The following is a 20,591-nucleotide window of genomic DNA, read 5'->3' on the forward strand; positions in this document are numbered from 1 at the left end:
TGGGCCTTATAGTTCCAGGTCTTGTTTGGTCTCTTCAGACTCATGGTTTCAGGCTACAGAGCGGAGAAGCAGTGAACACACTGTCACAAGGCCCTGGAATGCAAAAGGGTTTGAGAAGGAATTGTCTCTGTGTTGATCAGGGAGCGTCGGTCTTCATTCCTCATCGCTGCTGTCGTGCATCGGCCTTTAAATTCCTAAAAGTCCAAGACACCGAATGCCTGAAAGTCCGAGAACTGAGCGACACTTTCTCTCTTTTAATCCCCCCCCCCCCCCGACAGGCAGAGAGCCTTCATGAAAACACTCAGTGGTTTGCTGCTGGTGAGTCTTACACAATCTGAAGAATGTGTTCATACCTACACGCTGCAGAAAGTGCTGCTGTGGTATGTGGCCCTGTTGGAGTGTCTCAACAGTACGGTGGCCCTGGGAGCTCAACACATGTACAAAAAACACACATGCAAATACACAAAACACAACAGAAGTGTTTTCCAGGGGAGGAACACGGCTGAGTTCCTCTTGAAGTGTGTCTCTTTGAGGAGCTGCCTCCTTCAGGGGCTGCGTTTCAAGACCACCTGCGTCACAGAGGCAGCTTCAGTGTTTCCTGTTTCAGTCCCTGAGAACCGAAGACTCCGACTGTCCCGTCCTTCCCGTCCCAACTGGTCCCAGCACAGGTCGTCTCCATGGTTTGTGACTCGTGAAGTTATGAGTTGGAGTTATACCCTCAGTTAGGAAATATATGATTTACTTTATTTCAACACTGTGATCACATGATTCAGATGGTTTTTGCAGATACATGCTGCAAAGAGTAAATGTTAATACGCACATGTAAGAAGGTGAATATCATAGTTGTGTTGTTTCATATTCATGATGCCTGACATGTATTCAGCTCATGTTCAAATGACAGGAAAAACAAACTGCAGGTTAATAAACAACTGGAATCAGAGTTCTAGAATGGAACAGTGTGTTGGGAGGTGACATGTTGACAGCAGGTGGGGGCGGGGCTCGAACCCAACAGGGTCACATTGTGTTTACAGCTCAAGGTCAAACATGAAGCATCACCAGTAACCCTGAACGAGACAGTGAGGGTCACAGCTCAGGAGGAAAAGGGAAAAATAACCCAGAGCCAAAACTTCATATGAAGAGGAAACATGGAAACAGGAAGCGAGCGCCACTTGTGTCTTTGGTTTCAAAGCAATCAGGACAAAATATCCTGATATGAGCCTTGAGGTGTGAGATGCATCAAGATATGATAAATGATGTGCAACCCAAGGTATTAATATGTGGTGTTAGATTTACTTTCTGTCAGTGAAATAAGAGAGTGTTAGTTTTTTAAATGGGGACGAAGACACAGTGTGTGAGTCAGCTTCTTTAAATCAAAGATTAAAAAGTGCTTTTATTTGTCTGCATCCCCTGATTTGACCTCATTCTAGTTTTTATTATTGTAATAAATCGTTGGTCACGCTTAAATTGCTGTCATATTCTAGTTTTGTTATGTTATGTAAGGCTGTTTTTATTCATTTTTATAAATCTTTATGTTATTTTTTAAAAGAATTGTTGAGTGGGAGTGGGTGTGGTTTATATTTTATTCAAAGGGTTATTTAAGTTATCAAAAAGTTTTTTTTTTTAAGAACCGGACACATAAACTTAAGTCACACATTTGATTCTATTTATTTTATACAAGAAAATTATTAAAAATGAGCTGGAGACAGGAAAAAACTTTTCTTATTCAAAAGTGCTTTGAACTATTAAACTATTTTACAAAGTCATATCCATCATTGTTATTTTATCTATTTTAGACAGTATTTATAATCATTTTCTCCTTCAACTGTTTTTCTACAGTTTTATAAAGATTTTTCCTTTCACCTGTTTTATTCTGCTCTTTTTAAATCTCTTTTATTTTGCGTGTAATTTGTTTTAAAATGTGTTTTCTGATTTAAATTCGGTCTTTGTGCTGTTTTTAAATGTCCCTGCAAATAAACTCGATTCTTCCTCTGTTAATAAAATGTGTTTTATAAATAAACTACACGCACACACACAGACACACACACTCCTCCCACTCTGAGTCTCCTCCCACTCGCAGCCCAGTGAGTTTCAGGCTGCCTGTCTCTGTCCTCACGCACACTGCGGGGACACAGCAGCAGGTATCGGTCTCTTCTCTGCAGAGGAAACAAGAACCTCCACATGGAACCAGATGTGAGAGATATGATCCAGATGTGAAACGGAGCGAAGCCTCTGCGGAGAGAAACGCGTCTTCTCAGCTCGTAACACAGGCGCGTTCATGTGGTTTGAAACCAGTTTCAGAACTAGATCTAAGTGCTGGGCTCGTTCCAACATGCAGCCTTAATCCGACCTGGAGTCGGTTTTCAGTCCCGAGGAGATGAGGAGCTGCAGAGTGTAACTCCACAGGACGTCATGGGGAAATGGGAGCTGACTATGGTGAGTGTGAGAAGAGAGAACAGTCCACTCAGCAGGATCCAGCTCCTCGGAGATGGAGCTTTGTCTTTGTGGGTCAATGTTTGTCTGATTCATCTGTGAAATATGAGAAACAGTTGGTTTGTTTGTTCACTGGAGAGTTAATGTGTAGTTTCCTGTGGATGAATTGTGTTTTTATTCTTGGTTAAAGTTGGTAACTACTGTAAATGAAGCTCAGAGAACATGAGGAGTTACCTGAGGAGAGATTGGTTCTTTTCTTTAATAAGTGAAACATCCTGGGATCTGGGATTATCTGTCTCTTTGCAGTTTATTCTTCATAATGTCAAAAGCTTTAAAAAGTGTGTAGTTTTCTGTGTAGTTCACCTGTTGGAGTCTGACTCTGTCTGTAGAGAAACTGCTTGAGGAGAAGCTGACTCCTTGTTTGTGGGTCTTCAAGTCACAGAGACAACAAACAGATCTGATTTATCTGGAGATATATAAACACGTCTGAAACTGCTGCACAAATAAGAACAATAAATTGGAAAATAATAACGAAAAATACAAATTTAAGGCAGATTCTTGCAGGAGGATGTTTTCTGTGTTTCTAGATTCATGGAGAAACATTGTTGAATCTCCGTGTGACTCAAATGTGAGATATTCACATGAGAGGGAAACCGACCTCGACTGAGTCTGTTTGTCAGAGTTCAGGGCGGAGGAGTGGTGCTGCTGCTCCAGGGTCTGTTCTGTCTGTTCTGTCTGTTCTGTTCAACGCTGCTGTGGGTGGAGTGAAGTGCAGAGAACATTCTCATCAGGGTCATTTTGACATATGAGTCACAGGTTTGATCCATTTTCACTGGAATAAAACAGAATAAATTATGATGATGTGGATTTTGCTGGAGTCTGATCCAGACAAGTGTTTTCCTCTCACGTTTAGATTTGATATCTGTAATCTAGTGTCGTACAATGTGCTGGTCCCAGATCTGCCCAGTGCCACCAGCTCATGAGGCCCAGCTTCACATCTGCATAACGAACAAATGCTTCTAGTTTCTGTGCTGGACAATAGGGTTTGTGTGATACTGGTCCACACTGGCCACCACACAACCACACAACCACACAACATAAAGACATTTAAATAACCTTCGTCTCGTGTAGTGAATTGATTTTAAATGAATTCTGTTTGTTTCATCCCCCTCGCTTGCAGACAGTGACACACACCGGTTGTGTTGTCAGATTTATTTTGTATAGATTTGTGTGACATTTGCATATAAACCAGAGAATTAGACATTAGTCAAACATGAGCTCGTTCTGACTCTCATGTTTATAATGTGACACTTTGAAAGAACCGGAAATAAAGAAGCAGAGAGAATTAACAAGATATTACAATCTGGAAGGCAAGGGGGGAGAGGGAGGTGAGACAGAGATGCATGATGGGAAACGCAGGATCCGATGTTTAGGGTTTTTCTCGTAAACAAAACTCAGAACTCGTTAACCTGAGTTTCTTCTCGTTCTGCTTCTTACAACTTGCTCCTCGTTCCCTCAGGAGGAGCTTCTTGAGTGAATATGGAAATTAATATTTGAATTGAAAGCTGATGAGTGGAGCTGAGCCTCCCCCGGTCACTGGAGATGCAGATGAAGGAAACAGACTCCTGACATTTAGGATCCGTTCCGGTGTTTTTTGCTTTGATGCACCAACCTTTTTAATAATCCTCTTATTTGTCCCTAAACATTCGTGTTCACCTACAAAACTCCTGGAAATCTGTCCTTCCTGTGTCAGAGGGAAAACAGGACGTGAGAATAACAAGCGTTTGTGCTCGAGCTGCAGGAAGATGATGATGAGTCAAACACTACCTAGTAATTGTGGTTCATAGGGGATCAGTGTGTGTCTCTGTGGTGGTGTTGTGTCACCTGTTTGTGTGTGTGTTGGTTCACCGGGTCTGCTGCTATTTTTACCTCCTCGTGGTTCGACCTCTGACCTTAACGTTGTGACCGGTAACACAACTACACACGTGTTTGTGTATAGGACCCGTATCTGTGTATCATCAGGACACAAGCCGGGGGTTTTAACCAGCAGCCACTCTGAACACTCTTCTGTCCCCCCCCTCACCAGAACCCAGTGCAGGAGTGGGGCGAGGAGTTCGAGGACGGCGCCGTGTACGGGGTCACCCTGCGCCGGGAGCCCGCCCCCCCCTCCGCCCCCCGAACCGACGATGCCAACCCGTCCTGCGCCTTCGTCCAGTACCGGACCTGCAAGGTGCGGCGCCTGAAGGCCGCCACGCTGGAGCTGCTGGTCCACCACCTGCTGGACCCGAGCTACCAGGAGCAGGACTACAGCAAGATCTTCCTCTCCACGTACAGGACCTTCACCAGCAGCTCCAAGCTCATAGAGCTGCTCTTCCAAAGGTAACTCACCATGAGGTCAAGACCCGCTGGGCTTCAGTCTGGGAAGTTAATAAAGTCACCAGGTTTGAGTCCGGGGCTCTTTAGACCTCGTTTCCCTGACAGAGCGATTCTCTGCCCTCAGCTTTGATGTCATAATAAGCATCTGGCAGCTGCTCATTATCTGGAAGCTCTCGACAGCAGCAGTCGAGCACAGGGTTTGGGTTCGAGTGGTTTGAGGCTGCGGCCGGCAGGACTGCAGCTCAGGGTCTGGATCAGTGCAGGGCAGGATAAATAATAATTAAAGGAAAACAACCGACAAACAAAACAGCTCTCAGGGTTCAGGGCACTGTGACGTTTTTTAAAAAAGCTGTTTTCCTGGTTGCAGAGACGGAGCTGCGTCAGACCTGGACAACTGTGAGTTCTACAGGAGGTAAGAGGACGACTCTGGAACCTGCAGACACTTTATATCTGATATGTCTGCCGCTCTGCTTGAATGTGACTGTTGCTCTACGCCCCCAGCCCTCTGTTAGCCTTCATCCAGACGTGGTTGGACGAGTTCAGCGAGGACTTCAGGGACCCCCCCCGGCACTCGGGCCTCCGGCTGCTGCTGGACCACCTGAGCATCAGCTCCGCGGTGCTCGACAACATGCGCACACAACCCAACTTCTGCTCGTTGGCCGGGCAGGCGGAGGCACTGCTCAAGAGCTTCCAGAGAGAAGGTACAACCCGGTCCAGAGCGGTGAGGCCTACGTGTGGATGTGAAAACCCTCCTCGCTCTTCTGATCCCTGTTCCGTGTGTTTGTTCAGAACCGGAGACAGACGTCGGTTCTGCTCTGGCGGATCTGGATCAGGAGGCCGAGGGATCTGGTGACGACGAGGACTCAGGATGTGAGAACTCTCTGGATTCAGGAGGGATCCTGGATTTCTCTGCTGCTGCCGTGGCCGAGCAGCTCACCCGGGTGGATTCAGTACGTGAGCGGCTCCGTGTCCACACCAGTCCACCGTTCTCCGTTCCTGATTAACCACTGACTAATGGTTTTCACTGGTTTTCAGGTTCTGTTTGTCCGAGTGGTGCCGTACCAGTGTCTGGGCTGTGTGTGGTCTCAAAGGGACAAGAAGGAGAACATGGCTCCCACCATCCGGGCCACCATCTCCCAGTTCAACGCCGTCACCAGCCAGGTGATCATGTCTCTGCTCTGCCAGCCCACGGACGCCACCTCCAGTCCCACCTCCTCCTGCCTCCCCCCCACTACTCCTGCACAGAGGGCCCGCATCATCGAGAAGTGGATCCGAGTAGCACAGGTCAGACAAACTCAGAAACAACACGATCCCCAGAACATTGGATCTGATATCGAGTGAATCAGCTGATCGTGAATCTTCTCTCCTGCAGGAATGTCGTCGGCTGAAGAACTTCTCGTCTCTCAGAGCGATTCTGTCGGCGCTTCAGTCCAACGCCGTCTACCGGCTGAGGAAGACCTGGGCGGCTGTCAGCAGGTGATAGAACCACCTCTCTATGGTTGTGTTTACATCTTGTGATGCATAATTGTTCCTTAACGAGGTAATTGACGCCTCATCCAGAGCAATTCACTGCCACTGACGCAGCAAGTCAGCAAATAGCTTTGAGTCATAACGTGCGGCAGGTCACGAGCATCGTGGGGAGTTATTATGAAGTCGAGGGCGGGGGACACCTGACTTCATGATTGTGCTGTGAACATCTGGACCAAAGACTGAAGTGATATAACAAGGGAATAATGTTGATTATTAAAGTGTCTTATATTGTTTTTAACTGTTCTGTTTTCCAGAGAGAGCATGGCCACGTTCAATAACCTGTGGGAGACTTTCCCTGATGAGAACTGTGTCCTCACCAACCGAGAGCTGCTGGAGGAGGTGAGGAGCAAACCAGACGCTCTACATTTCTACTAGAACCTGGGTTTTATGTGTAATAGACACAAACCAGGAGCTTTATTTGTATCAACGTCACAATGTAATTTGTTCATCATCAAACTTTCAAATCCAGTCTGAGGAAGAATGAACAGGATCATTTAACAAAAGATAATTTTAAATAAAACTTCCCAGCAGCACTTATTCAGTCAGTTTAAATCAATATAGATAATTATCTAACTGCTAAGGGTTCAAGTTAAGAGGTGAGATCGTAGACTGTAAAAAATTAAATAGTGATTGATAAGATTACTTTGAATTTCCTTATGCAATGTTTATATTTAATATTCATGCATGGAAGCTGCAGGAAAGTCGTCCTGCAGCATCTGCCATGAGCTGTCAGTCAAATCAGAAACCTGAAACGTAATCATGAATACTCGATGAACTCCTGAGGAGCGTTCCTCAAAACATGTTTAGAAAATGATTGTCTTCCTGTTTATGGATTTTTCTCTTTCACTTATTAAGAAGCTTCATTTCTCGGCGTGTTAATATGAAACCAGAAGCCTCCGGCACATCGTGTTCCCGGCTTTTTCTTTCATATCGTCTCCTGCAGGCGTCAGAGGCGTCTTGTGTCTCGTTGCAGTGAAAGGACTCCAGAGTCAATAGTTCACCTCTGGTCGCTCTGCACACAGCAACCGGGCGAGTCGCTCTGGAAAAGATCAGAGACTCTTCGCCGGGAATCTTTAATCTTTTGTGTTGCTGTTCTCCTCCTTGTTCACTTTGCTTTGTGGTTTTAATCAGGTGCGTTTTTATGTCAACACACAATCAGTCATACATGTATAATATCACACACAAACACTCCCTCCCTCCCTCCCTCCCCCCCTCCCTCCCTCCCTCCCTCCCTCCCTGTCCCAGGAGAACCATTAAACAGGATGTTCGAGTTAATGTGTAATAAACCTTGGAGAATCTGCTCCATAAGGAACTTTCTCATGAAACCTTTAAACCCGTCTTGCACATGAACACAGGGGCCTGTGCAACCCGGTTGGTTTTATGAACCACTTATTGCTCTTGCCGTCGTATGTGTCCTACACCCTGTGACTGAATATAGCTCCGTCTGACCCTCTGTGACAGGACGGAGGCCAGGCCAGCGCGGATAACATTTCTCCAAAGATATCCAAGCGGTGTCCGATCGCCAGACAGATGGTAAGGTCCCAGTCTGGAGGAGGGGAAGAGTTGGGATGTGAGGAGAAGCCCAGTGGGTCCAGAAAGGCTCTGAGAAGCAAACGTTTCATTTCTGTTCAACTTTTCAACTTTTAAACCTCTTTCCTACTTTTCAGCGTTAAAAGCTGGTTTTTACCTCAGAGTGGGTGGAGGAGCTCAGAGACCAGGAGCTATCTTTAGTCCTGGACATGTTTCAGACAGCCTCAGATCAGCAGGATTATAGGAGAGTAATAATAGACCAGACTGGGGTCGTTATGAGTCATATGCACATTCTCCTGAGCTGTAACATAAACCCACAGAGCTGCAAACTGGGACGTGAGCCTGTGTGAATGTCGCTCTGTATGTAAAAAGAAAAGGGCTGCTGCTGGATTTGAAAGACAAATGAACAGATGCAGTGATGCCAGCTGATCTCAGACCAGCACTGAACTCTGTGCGAGTGTCTGAGTCAGCTGCTGAGGACGTTCATATGTGAAAGACAAACTCTGGACCCAGTTGTCCACACAGCATCGGTCTTGTGTAACTGTTCTTTATGTGGTCTCCCTGCAGAGCTCGTCCAGTGGAGTGGTCCCCTACCTGGGGACGTACCTGACCGTCCTCACCATGCTGGACACCGCTCTGCCCGACTCCGTGCAGGTACACAACACACAAACACACAAACCTCTGTGTCACGTTTGACTCATCACACTCAGACACACAAAGCATGAGCTGGGTGGATGGAAGGGCGGAGTCTTTTTCAATGAACTGACCTCAAGTTTGACCCATAAACTGTGAACATGAGCAGGAAACACCCTCTGAGTCACAGCGTTCAGTTCCACCTCAGGTTTCTCTTTTGTGATTAACACTTTTGTTCACCATCTGACTCCTGGTGGCACTGGTGGCACTGGTGGCACTGGTGGGATCGTTGAAAACATCCCAGTGTGTTGTGATGCATCATGTGTGCTTTGGTCCAAAACCTTTAGGGCTGGTGTTTTATGATTATTTTAAATATCACTGACCTGAATTTAATCGTATTGTTGCAGATGAGTACACGTGTACAAATACATGAATATCACAGGAAGGTTTATTCTTCACACAACTGTAGTTTTTTCAGTTTTCAGTCAGTGAATAAGTAGTTTTCAGGAAAGCAAAGCCTCAATATGTGTGTACAATATACTATATTTTAATTGCTCTGCTGTAGACATTAGAATAACATGTTTTTGATTTGTTCATTTCTTTTGCTGCAGTTAATTATTGATAAAAGTAATAAATAAATCTTCTCTTTTGACAGAGTGGACTCATAAACCTGGAGAAGAGACGGAGGGTGAGTGGACCCTCTTCTATCTACCCCCCCCCCCCCTTATTCTCTCAATGTGTTTCTGCACATCAGAGAAACACATACCTGAGCAGTTGGGCGTGTGGAGTGTTTGCATGGTCAGAATAAACAGAGCGGCTGAACAGTTCCTGACTTTTGGGTATATATTCAGGATCAGCTCCCTCCTGACGGGTTGTGATCACAGACCCACCGTCTCCGTCTCTCTGCTCACGTGACCTTGTTGTGTTTCCCTGCAGGAGTTTGAGGTTCTGTCTCAGATCCGTGTGCTGCAGGCGTCCTGCTCCCAGGACAACCTGCCCCATCACCCCCGAGTCGCTGCCTGGCTGCAGGGACACCGGCTGCTCACGGACCAGGAGAGGTGAGAGGGGACAAGCCCGATAACAAAATACACATTTACTCAAGTAACAGAACCACGTTAACCTTTCTGTCTGAGTAAGAGAAGAGAAAGTACTTCCTTTTAAATATATTTAAAGTATTAAAAGCAAAGTGCCCGCTGTGATTGGATCAATTCCCCTCTCATTATTAAAACTAAAAACCATATGTCGTAGAACAATATTTGATATAAGCAGTAAAGTAAAAGTGTAAAGTTTCCGAATACAAATCTACTTCCATTAAGTACAGATATGTACAAAATGTACCATAATGATGTAAATGTACTTTGTTTCATCATGAGACATGTCGGCAGTTAGATAATATTTTCTAGAGCAACTTCAATGCTGCTGAGGAAACTTTGAACCAACTCACTAACCAGCCAGAGTTTATTCTTTTAATATTTAACCCTTTGAGTTTGTTGGGGGGGAGAATAAAAATGTGTTTTTCACAAAGTCTGTGCAATAAAACCAAAGAAATGAGTAGCCAGCGTGAAACACACACAAACCGGCTGACGTGACACAAATCAAAGCTGCAGCCCGTGTTTGTTGTTCTGCAGAGTTGTCACCGTTGTGTTTGTTGTGTTACAGCTACGAGTTGTCGAGGCAGCTGGAGCCTCCGGTGGACGTCTGCTCTCCGACTCTGTGGTCAGGCCACCGCACGCTCAGCAAGAAACTCTCCAGGTGTGTGTGTGTGTGATTTGAATATTTAAACACACACATTTCACTACACGCACACACCTCACTTCACCTCTGAAGTCAAATGCAAACATGGTGGATGCAGATTGTTGTATTTGTGCGAGAGGACATTTCTGAAACAGCTTCATGGAATAGTCTCTGTCTTGTCTCTCGTCTGTCCTCAGTCTCCTGACGGTGAGCGACGGGTCCAAGAAAGTCCCGGCCGACCAGATCAGCGTCTCCTCCTCTGGATCCAGTGGATCTGAGATGGAGGATCTGTCCTCCCCGAACTCGGCCTGTTCCATCAGACTGCAGGTAAGACGCTGTGTGTGTCTCTCTGTGTGTGTGTCTCTGTGTGTTGTCCATGTTTATTAATCGTCTTTGCTTTTGTCATCGCCGTGGTTCTGTCCGCCCTTTGTCCTTCATAGCGAGACACTGGGGTCTTTGTGGACGTGGTGTCGTCACACTGCTCCATGTAGAGCGTCTCTGTGCTCAACACAACATCCACTATTTACACTTCACCAACAATTGTCCCATTTTTTAAATCGCCCTACAAACCCTGGAGCAATTCTAATGAGGAGAAAATTATAATCTCCCTTCGCTGAAGATCATTTCTGAAGAGTTATGGAAACAACTGGAGCCTTCAACCAGTGGAATCTCATCTGAGGAGGTTTTAACTTGAGGTGGTTGTTTAGCGGCTCAATAGCTTCACTGTTCCCTGAAGCACAATCAACATATAATACAAATTCCATAATCATATTCTCCCTCTGGTCTTCTGCAGTCCTTTCACAGCTCCTGCAACAACGTGTCCGAGCCCTTCTCCTTGTCCTCCTCGGCCTCCTCCTCCCCGTGCTCCTCCTCCTCCGCCGCCTCCTCCTCCCCGTGCTCCTCCTCCCCCGCCTCCTCTCCAGACTCCCCCTGCGACTGCCGGGCGGACCCTCACCCCCCCGCCTCGTCCTGTGGCGGTGCCCGGCCGAAGTCTTCCCTGGCCTCGCACCACAAGCGCTCCGTGTCCATGACCTCGCTGCCCGTGTACAACCGGCAGGTGGCCGACACGTGCATCGTCCGGGTGAGCGTGGACTTGCCCACGAGCAACGGCAACATGTACAAAAGCATCCTGGTGAGTTTATCTCATGTATATCGAGAAGATATCTACCTGATTACAATCTTTGAGTATTTCTCACATTCCCAGGTCTGCCTCTTTGTCTTCACAGTTGACCAGTCAGGACAAAACTGCTCATGTGATTCAGAGGGCGTTGGAGAAACATCACCTGGAGCACCTGAGCTGGAAGGAGTTCACCCTGACGCAGGTCATCTCCCCGGACAGAGGTCAGTGCTGAGCCACGAGCACTGAAAAGACTCTGCCGTGAGAAAGAACCTGTTTATGACACTTGTTTTTTTTTGTTTCTGTTCTCAGAGCTGCTCATCCCGGACAAAGCCAACGTCTTCTACGCGATGTCCACAACAGCAAACTTTGACTTTGTCTTACGGCAATCCCCCAAAGGCCAGAAGAAGCCCCTGAGGGCCACGTCCAGCCTGGGCCGATACACAAAGTAGCACAGAGGGTCTGGAGGATCTTCTAGAGCTCAGAGGCTCTGGAGGATCTTCTAGAGCTCAGAGGGTCTGGAGGATCTTCTAGAGCTCAGAGGGTCTGGAGGATCTTCTAGAGCTCAGAGGCTCTGGAGGATCTTCTAGAGCTCAGAGGCTCTGGAGGAGCTTCTAGAGCTCAGAGGCTCTGGAGGAGCTTCTAGAGCTCAGAGGCTCTGGAGGATCTTCTAGAGCTCAGAGGGTCTGGAGGATCTTCTAGAGCTCAGGGGACATCCCTGAAGGAGGTCTCATTTTTACAGAGGAAACTTTTAAAAATGTGACGGACAAGGCGATGCAGAAGCACTTTATGAAGAGGAAGCAGCTGGAACTGATGAAGCTGAAGAGAAACACCTGGATCTGACTCGCTTTTACTTCCTGTTGGAATAAACTGGGCCTGAATCCGACCATCAAACCAAAGAACTGAGGTGTTTGAGTCCGCTGCTCGATGTCACTTCATTTTGTCTTTGCTATGAGGACGTGGACAGACACACCGTCCATCAAAGAGCAACACGTGCTGACATCAGCGACCTATATATCTAAATATACATGAACGTTGAGACGCTAACAATAACCTGTGTGTTAGAAAAGGGAATATGGGTCAGATGCTGTGCACAGCCGGTATCTAACCCCCTGCTGTGCTGACGTGTTTCCATACGAGCAGTGGGAGGAGACGCTCAGCTGGGATCGGCGTGTTCCCTGCTGGTCTCAGACCTGTTGACGTGATTATAGAGCACGACTCACTGCCCGACCGGAAAGATGGCATTCCTGAACTCTGGTAAACACGGAGGCAGCAGCAGATATTTGATGGACGGGGATGTAAATGCAGATGAAACAACAATAAGGTTGAACTGTCGGATGTTTTCTATTTATTTTCACTTTGGTTCCACCACGCTTCACTCGAACGCACCTTTATTGACACGTTGTGATGACTCACGAGGATTTAACTTGTCCTCTGACTCTGATTTGGAGACTTGGTTGATTTAATCCGGCCAGAATTTACTGATAAACTCCTAAGAATATTTAAAATGTGTTATTTTTTAACTCAATTGTATTTAACATTGTGGCTCAGACTTGTGAAGCTGGGATGTAACTGGTCCTGTGACGTGATCGTTTGACCACAAACCACAAACCTCCCCAAGAATGAACATTTTAGAATAAGCTTATTCTTATTGTACTGTGCAATACCCCCCCCCCCCCCCCTTTGGTAATTTATAAATGATTTTGGCTTATAAATAACTGCAAATTGTTCTGTCTTTTTTGATGAAGACAAATGTCAGAGTTGTAAAACAAAATGAATAAACTGTCTGAAAAAATGAATTTCTGCCAAATTTCAATTAAACTAATGTTCTTATTTGTCTTATTTTTATCGCCTGTAAGTTTTCATGGTAACAGTTTACTTCAGAAAACAGTCCTGGTCAAAACATGGGCCACCTCTGAATTTAGAGCGAGTGAACAGAAGCTGAATCATAAAGAATAAAGTGTTTGTATTTGTTAAAGAAGCATCACAGAGCAGATTAATGAAGCTAAAAACACAAGAACTAAAGTTTCACTCAACAGACACAACAACACTGTTCAACAAGTGTTTTATTGTGTTGAGTTTGATTCGAGGGAGGAATCATCATCTGAAAAGCCACGAGGGGAAGATTCCTTTGATCCATTAGCTAGGTTTGGCTAAAACCACCTGAGAGAATCACCCTCGTCACCACCATCACTACCATCTGACATCACACGCCTCATCAAAGGGGAGCAGTTCCTGTCCTTTCATCTGCGAGATGACTGACGTATATTGTGTTCAACAGTTAAGTGTCGCCCCCTGTAGCTGAGGTTGTGAAATTGCTCTTGACAGAACTAAAGTTCACCACCGCTGAACCAAACTTTTTCTCCAGGCCTCGTAATAATAAAGAGTTTTTTCTAAGCAGCTTAATTTCACAAGTCAACTATGTAAAACATTCTGAGGCAGCAAAACACACAAGAAACGATAAGAAACAAGACAAATGTGTCAGAGTCAGAATGACACAGTCTAATACTAAATATTGTATATTGCAAAGAATTTTGACAAATTGCAGTGTCACACAACTTTTATTTTTGCAGTGATCATTTAGAAAAGCAGCCTTGAATGTTTCATTTCCATTTTTACTATATTCGCACGTCTATTCTTATCTTATATATTCTAGATGCTGCTTCTTATTTTAATTTCTCATTACATGTTTCCATCGCTCTGCTTCTATCTTGTGCAGATGTGTCGGTGTTGAATTTTTTCTGCAAGGAATCAACAAACTCCATTTCATTTTTTCCATCTTGTTTACACCCAGGTCACGTGGTGTTGTTGTCGTATACATGTCTAATATCAGAATGTGTCCACGTTTCTTAATTCCATTATTTCTTATGAGTTCGACCTGACTCAGGTGATGAGAAACTGCTGTTTACATGGCAGCGTGTTATTCAGCCTGACTCCAGTTCATATCAGCATGTCAGTGACCATATAAGTGAATGTAATGGAACTCATTTACTACAAGTTGCACAATGTCGCCGCTTGGTGGCGTCAGAGAGCTGCTCGCTCGTCCTGTAGTGAAGTTACTGTAGTTTGAGTGTATTTACATCGAGACACCACTAGGGAGCAGCAGCAACTTTTGCGTTGGAACACAACCTGGCTGTGTTCGTATGTATATGGTGCAGAGAATTTTGTGTGTGTGTGTGTGTGTGTGTGTGTGTGTGTGTGTGTGTGTGTGTTTTGAAATAACACAACCTTGCATAACTTAAAACCCTCATGTCGTGAACACGCACCTCGTTTCTTCGAATCGAAATAGAAATCCTAATAATGTCTCCGTCTGTCCTCGGCTGAGCTGACCTGTCTGTCCACTCAGAGAAACAGCTCTCTGCACAGGGGTGTGGTGTTCAGGTGTGTGTCTGTGTGTGTCTGAGTGTGTGTGTGTGTGTGTGTGTGTCGGGGGGGATGCACTGGTCAGCAGTTCTGAAGGAGAAACAGGACACTGCCCCTCATCCAATACCTTCTCATGTATTATGTATGCACGTGATGTCCGGCTGCAGCACACATCATATCACTGCTGCCCCGAGCCCCTGGGCCCGGCACACCAGAGGAGACGCTCAAGGTCTTATCTGGATCTGTCCAGGAAATGAGCGTGGCGTCCTCCCTGATGAAGACGGATGAAGACTGATGACACGTGGAGTTTAGCTGTCAATGTAATCGATGGTCTTCACTTCCGTTGACCCTGGAGTGTGTGAGGAAGTCAGGGAGGGATCTGCACGGTCTCCGGCTGGTGGAGCATTTGGGTTTTACCTCACACATGTAATAATAAAGCAGGAAACAGTCAGAGAAACCAGATCAAAGGAAACAAAGACACGCAGCTCGGTTCAGACCTTAAGTTTCAGGTGGATTCCACTAATGAAGATATTATAATAAATAGAATTCCCTCTAAAATCCTCCACAGCTTCAGCACAAGGAGCAATATGAAGCTGTGTGGGAATCTGTTCAAGGAGAGTTCGTTCTTTTCTATCAGAGGTCATGACCCCGTGATTTCAGTTTGATAACCACAGGACTCAGGGGAGTGTGGACATGTCCCCCCCCCCCCCCCCCCCTGTGTGGAGGAGAGAGGCATTCAGCTGTTTACATTTCAGGACCAGAGGCAAGGAGGCACCAGAGGGGATGGAGGGGGGGGGGGGGGGGGGGGGGGGGGGGGTTGAACTGCACATGGGTTGAGGTCAATGAGTTGCTGCCATGTTTTTCACAATCTACATGGATGATACACACGTGGCCGTATGCACACACTGAACCGTGTGCCCTATTCTCAGAAGAGGAAGCGAGATGGATATAAACTGTATTTACACATATATGTTTGTGTGTGTGTGTGTGTGTGTGTGTGTGTTTGTGTGTGTGTGTGTGTGTGTGTGTGTTTGTGTCACAGGGACACACACGTATATACAAACACTGCCTCGCTGTGAGTGACAGTCGTGCCTGTTTGCACTAATGCACCCCTGGATATTCTTGGCAGGCTTCAGGTCTGTTTTGCCATATGTGCACACGCATGTGAATATGCATGAAAGGCTGAATATAACCCCCCCCCCACACACACACACACACACACACACACACTTCCCCTCTGACACTGATGCACACATTTAAACTCCCTTACTGATATTCTGCAGCCACATGTGATATTCATGGCTGCTCTCCGCCCTCTCCTCTGAAATTAATGCAGGTTGATGAGTTCGACCTTTTCTGTGAAGATCGTACAATTATGTTTAAATTGTCTTCCCTGAGCTGTGGTTCAGGTGGTTCTCTCTTCATGCCTCTAAGTTTAACTCAGTGTCTGAGCTGGAGAAGGTGTATTTTTATCAATGGAACATTTAGTTCTCTATCAAGCACGTGTGCAAATCACCAGTTCTGACAGAGAAGGAGTGGGATCTTTAGATTCCTCTCATTTTCGATTCTATCTCAGATCTGGGCTTGTTGTCAAAATCATAGAGTGATAAAATAATGTATTCAAATTGTTTTACAAGATTAAAATCCACAGTTAAAAGCAGATTGAAATGAGTGAACCTTTTAAAATATGAAATACTCTCAATATAATTCATGAACATAAACATACAGAACAGTATGTACATTTTAAACACTATAAAAAAGGAATGTACTATATCAATGTTACATATTTGCAATTGAGTGTTTGTATAGTATCTGTGGATGTGTATAATTATAATGTACTGTGTGTGTGTGTGTTTGTTCTAAATGTTTGACACATATCTTTATTTGTATTCTCCTCCTGTTGATGAGCAGGATATTATTTCTATGACACAAAAACAATAACCAGTCTACAGTGGTATATCACACACACTGTACACCTCTCTGTAAAAACCCAGGTTGGTCCTTTCTGAGTCATTGTTATGATTTATGGGGAATCGACCCCGTGAGTCACTGAGATCCCGTTAGAAGAACCTCTGTCTTCAAGACGGATGTTCGACCACGCCCACCTGCTTCCTGTGACCTCACTTCCTTTTTTTCACTTATAAAACATAACGTCCTTCCTGTTCTCTCCTGGTTCGTGTGGTCAAGTGTTTTTTTTTTTTTTTTTTGCAAGCGTGTGCATGGTGACGCTGTGTGCTGGTCTATTTTTAGACCGTGGGCCTGGTTGCACACCTCACCTTCATGGATGGATTAATGTGCACGTATACTTGTGTGTGTGTGTATGTGAATGGCGATTGTGCATCGCTCGCCTCCTCCAGTGTGTGATTCATGCGGTGACGCAAACGGCCTCAGTCCCTTGCTCGCCCGGCCCCTGCACATGGCGCTCAGACAACTCACTCCCTGGCTTCACGTGCTCCCCCCCCGACCTCCTTCTCCTTCAGCCTGTTTTTTTTTTTTTTTTATATATTCTACCAAGAACCCGTCTTTCTCCTCCTCGGCTCTGCCTGTTGCTTCACGAACCTTGGCAACTGTTATCATGGCCTGAATACAGTACGTGTCCTTAACCTAGTTTCTCCTGAAAAACAACATCTCCTGTTCCTCTTTCACCTACTTCAGATTCCTCCTCTTTGTTAAATCACATCTCTTACTTCATGTTTCCTCCTGTTGCTGCAGGATCTTTTTTTAAATCCCCCCGTGTTGTAACTCATGGCGCTGGGGCTCAATGTAAACATGCCCCAACTGCTCCTCCTGCAGCTGCTATTAATAAGGAGCTGTCTGAGCAGGAGTTGCTTAAGAGCAGAGAGAAACAACAACCCCTCTGCCACGAAATCCCAGCACGAGGGCTTCTTAGAAAGAGGCTGAGCGAGAACCTGAGGTCAAGTCCGATCTGGGAAGCGTCACACACACACACGCCGTTAGAAGCTGTTTTCTCAGTGTAGATCACAAAATGCTCACCAGGCCGTTAGAGTTCAGTTCTTCGTGCCACTTTTGTTTTGCGTTGTGTTTGCTGAAGGTCGAGTGTTTGAGCTGCAGTGTTGATTGTCAGCGGCTGCGTCGTGACGGGGTTTAAACAACCTGGTGATACAGGTTCAGTGACCGACATACTGAGAGTGAAATCCTGGCTCAACCTCCTGTTTCTCACTCGTAGTGAAGAAACACAAACGCAGCCGGTGTCGTCGTCTATTTTCTCTTTGTGTATCTCTGCAACTTCCAACATGAGACCCAGAGTGAAGTGACTCTCTGAGGTTCCAGCTCTCCTTCGAGCTCCGGTTCATTTACACTTCTTGTTATCACACTCCGAGATTTGTCACATCCTCGGTTTGCGTAACACTTCCAGTGAATCTGTCGAGCGCGCCACACACATTGTGTTGCTCTGGCAGGGAAACCTGGTGTGTTAACATCGCCGGAGCTGAAGGTGGCACGGCTCAACGCAAACAACAGCTGATACTGTAAATCCCCCTTCTTGTAATTTTACTGCCATACCCACCTGCTCCCCCCCCCCCCCCCCCCCCCCCCCACGACCCCGGCCCATCTCGCCTGTGTGTGTCTGTGTGTGGGTGTGTGTGTGTGTGTGTGTGTGTGTGTGTGTGTGTGTATTTGTTTTACGTAAGCGCCCGCCTTGGCCCCGGTGAAGGTGTTACTGTACCACGTTGTGAACCGACTGCATGTGAGCAGCCTCTCACATGGGCCCTGCTGCCTGCCCCCCCCCCCCCCCCTCCAGGTGTGTGGAGGAGAGGGAGGAAGGGTTGAGCGGTGAGGAGGAGCAGGGAGGAAGCGTTGAGCGGCGAGGAGGAGCAGGGAGGAAGGGTTGAGTGGCGAGGAGGAGTGGGGAGGAAGGGTTGAGTGGCGAGGAGGAGCAGGGAGGAAGGGTTGAGTGGCGAGGAGGAGTGGGGAGGAAGGTTTGAGTGGCGAGGAGGAGCAGGGAGGAAGGGTTGAGTGGCGAGGAGGAGCGGGGAGGAAGGTTTGAGCGGCGAGAAGGAGCAGGGAGGAAGGGTTGAGTGGCGAGGAGGAGCAGGGAGGAAGGGTTGAGTGGCGAGGAGGAGCAGGGAGGAAGGTTTGAGCGGCGAGAAGGAGCAGGGAGGAAGAGTTGAGCGGCGAGAAGGAGCAGGGAGGAAGGGTTGAGTGGCGAGGAGGAGCAGGGAGGAAGAGTTGAGTGGCGAGGAGGAGAAGGGAAGAAGGGTTGAGTGGCGAGGAGGAGCAGGGAGGAAGGGTTGAGTGAAGAGGAGGAGCAGGGAGGAAGGGTTTAGCAGTGAGGAGGAGAAGGGAGGAAGGGTTGAGTGGTGAGGAGGAGCAGGGAGGAAGAGTTGAGTGGCGAGGAGGAGCAGGGAGGAAAGGTTGAGTCGCGAGGAGGAGCAGGGAGGAAGAGTTGAGTGGCGAGGAGGAGCAGGGAGGAAGAGTTGAGTGGCGAGGAGGAGCAGGGAGGAAGGGTTGAGTGATGAGGAGGAGAGGGGAGGAAAGGCTGAGTGGCAAGAGGAGCAGGGAGGAAGGGTTGAGCAGCGAGGAGGAGCAGGGAGGAAGGGTTGAGTGGCGAGGAGGAGCAGGGAGGAAGGGTTGAGCGGCGAGGAGGAGCAGGGAGGAAGGTTTGAGTGAAGAGGAGGAGCAGGGAGGAAAGGTTGAGTCGCGAGGAGGAGCAGGGAGGAAGAGTTGAGTGGCGAGGAGGAGCAGGGAGGAAGAGTTGAGTGGCGAGGAGGAGCAGGGAGGAAGGTTTGAGTGAAGAGGAGGAGCAGGGAGGAAGGGTTGAGCGGCGAGGAGGAGCAGGGAGGAAGGGTTGAGTGGCGAGGAGGAGCAGGGAGGAAGGGTTGAGCGGCGAGGAGGAGCAGGGAGGAAGGGTTGAGCAGCAAGGAGGAGCAGGGAGGAAGGGTTGAGTGATGAGGAGGAGAGGGGAGGAAAGGCTGAGTGGCAAGAGGAGCAGGGAGGAAGGGTTGAGTGGCGATGAGGAGTAGGGAGGAAGGGTTGAGTGGCGAGGAGGAGCAGGGAGGAAGGGTTGAGTGGCGAGGAGGAGCAGGGAGGAAGGGTTGAGCAGCGAGGAGGAGCAGGGAGGAAGGGTTGAGTGGCGAGGAGGAGCAGGGAGGAAGGGTTGAGCGGCGAGGAGGAGCAGGGAGGAAGGGTTGAGTGGCGAGGAGGAGCAGGGAGGAAGGGTTTAGCAGTGAGGAGGAGAAGGGAGGAAGGGTTGAGTGGCGAGGAGGAGCAGGGAGGAAGGGTTGAGTGAAGAGGAGGAGCAGGGAGGAAGGGTTGAGTGGCGAGGAGGAGCAGGGAGGAAGGGTTGAGTGGCGAGGAGGAGCAGGGAGGAAGGGTTGAGTGGCGAGGAGGAGTGGGGAGGAAGGTTTGAGTGGCGAGGAGGAGCAGGGAGGAAGGGTTGAGTGGCGAGGAGGAGCAGGGAGGAAGGATTGAGTGGCGAGGAGGAGCAGGGAGGAAGGGTTGAGTGGCGAGGAGGAGCAGGGAGGAAGGTTTGAGCGGCGAGAAGGAGCAGGGAGGAAGAGTTGAGCGGCGAGAAGGAGCAGGGAGGAAGGGTTGAGTGGCGAGGAGGAGCAGGGAGGAAGAGTTGAGTGGCGAGGAGGAGAAGGGAAGAAGGGTTGAGTGGCGAGGAGGAGCAGGGAGGAAGGGTTGAGTGAAGAGGAGGAGCAGGGAGGAAGGGTTTAGCAGTGAGGAGGAGAAGGGAGGAAGGGTTGAGTGGTGAGGAGGAGCAGGGAGGAAGAGTTGAGTGGCGAGGAGGAGCAGGGAGGAAAGGTTGAGTCGCGAGGAGGAGCAGGGAGGAAGAGTTGAGTGGCGAGGAGGAGCAGGGAGGAAGAGTTGAGTGGCGAGGAGGAGCAGGGAGGAAGGGTTGAGTGATGAGGAGGAG

The 20,591-nt window shown here is 47.7% G+C and overlaps 1 protein-coding gene across 1 annotated transcript; it reads left to right on the top strand.

The window, feature by feature from the left end:
- Positions 1-2,087: 2,087 nt before the first annotated feature.
- Positions 2,088-13,190, top strand: LOC128459074 (ral guanine nucleotide dissociation stimulator). Its single transcript, XM_053444183.1, has 17 exons — positions 2,088-2,433; positions 4,517-4,809; positions 5,174-5,218; positions 5,308-5,507; positions 5,596-5,756; positions 5,842-6,090; positions 6,179-6,282; positions 6,591-6,675; positions 7,798-7,869; positions 8,434-8,520; positions 9,155-9,187; positions 9,436-9,557; positions 10,159-10,251; positions 10,431-10,560; positions 11,027-11,365; positions 11,460-11,574; positions 11,663-13,190. The coding sequence occupies exons 1-17, from the start codon at positions 2,410-2,412 to the stop codon at positions 11,800-11,802; spliced, it is 2,292 nt and encodes a 763-aa protein (XP_053300158.1). The 5' UTR covers positions 2,088-2,409; the 3' UTR covers positions 11,803-13,190.
- Positions 13,191-20,591: the final 7,401 nt, after the last annotated feature.

Source organism: Pleuronectes platessa, chromosome 16, assembly GCF_947347685.1.
Source record: "Pleuronectes platessa chromosome 16, fPlePla1.1, whole genome shotgun sequence".
Lineage (NCBI taxonomy): Eukaryota > Metazoa > Chordata > Actinopteri > Pleuronectiformes > Pleuronectidae > Pleuronectes > Pleuronectes platessa.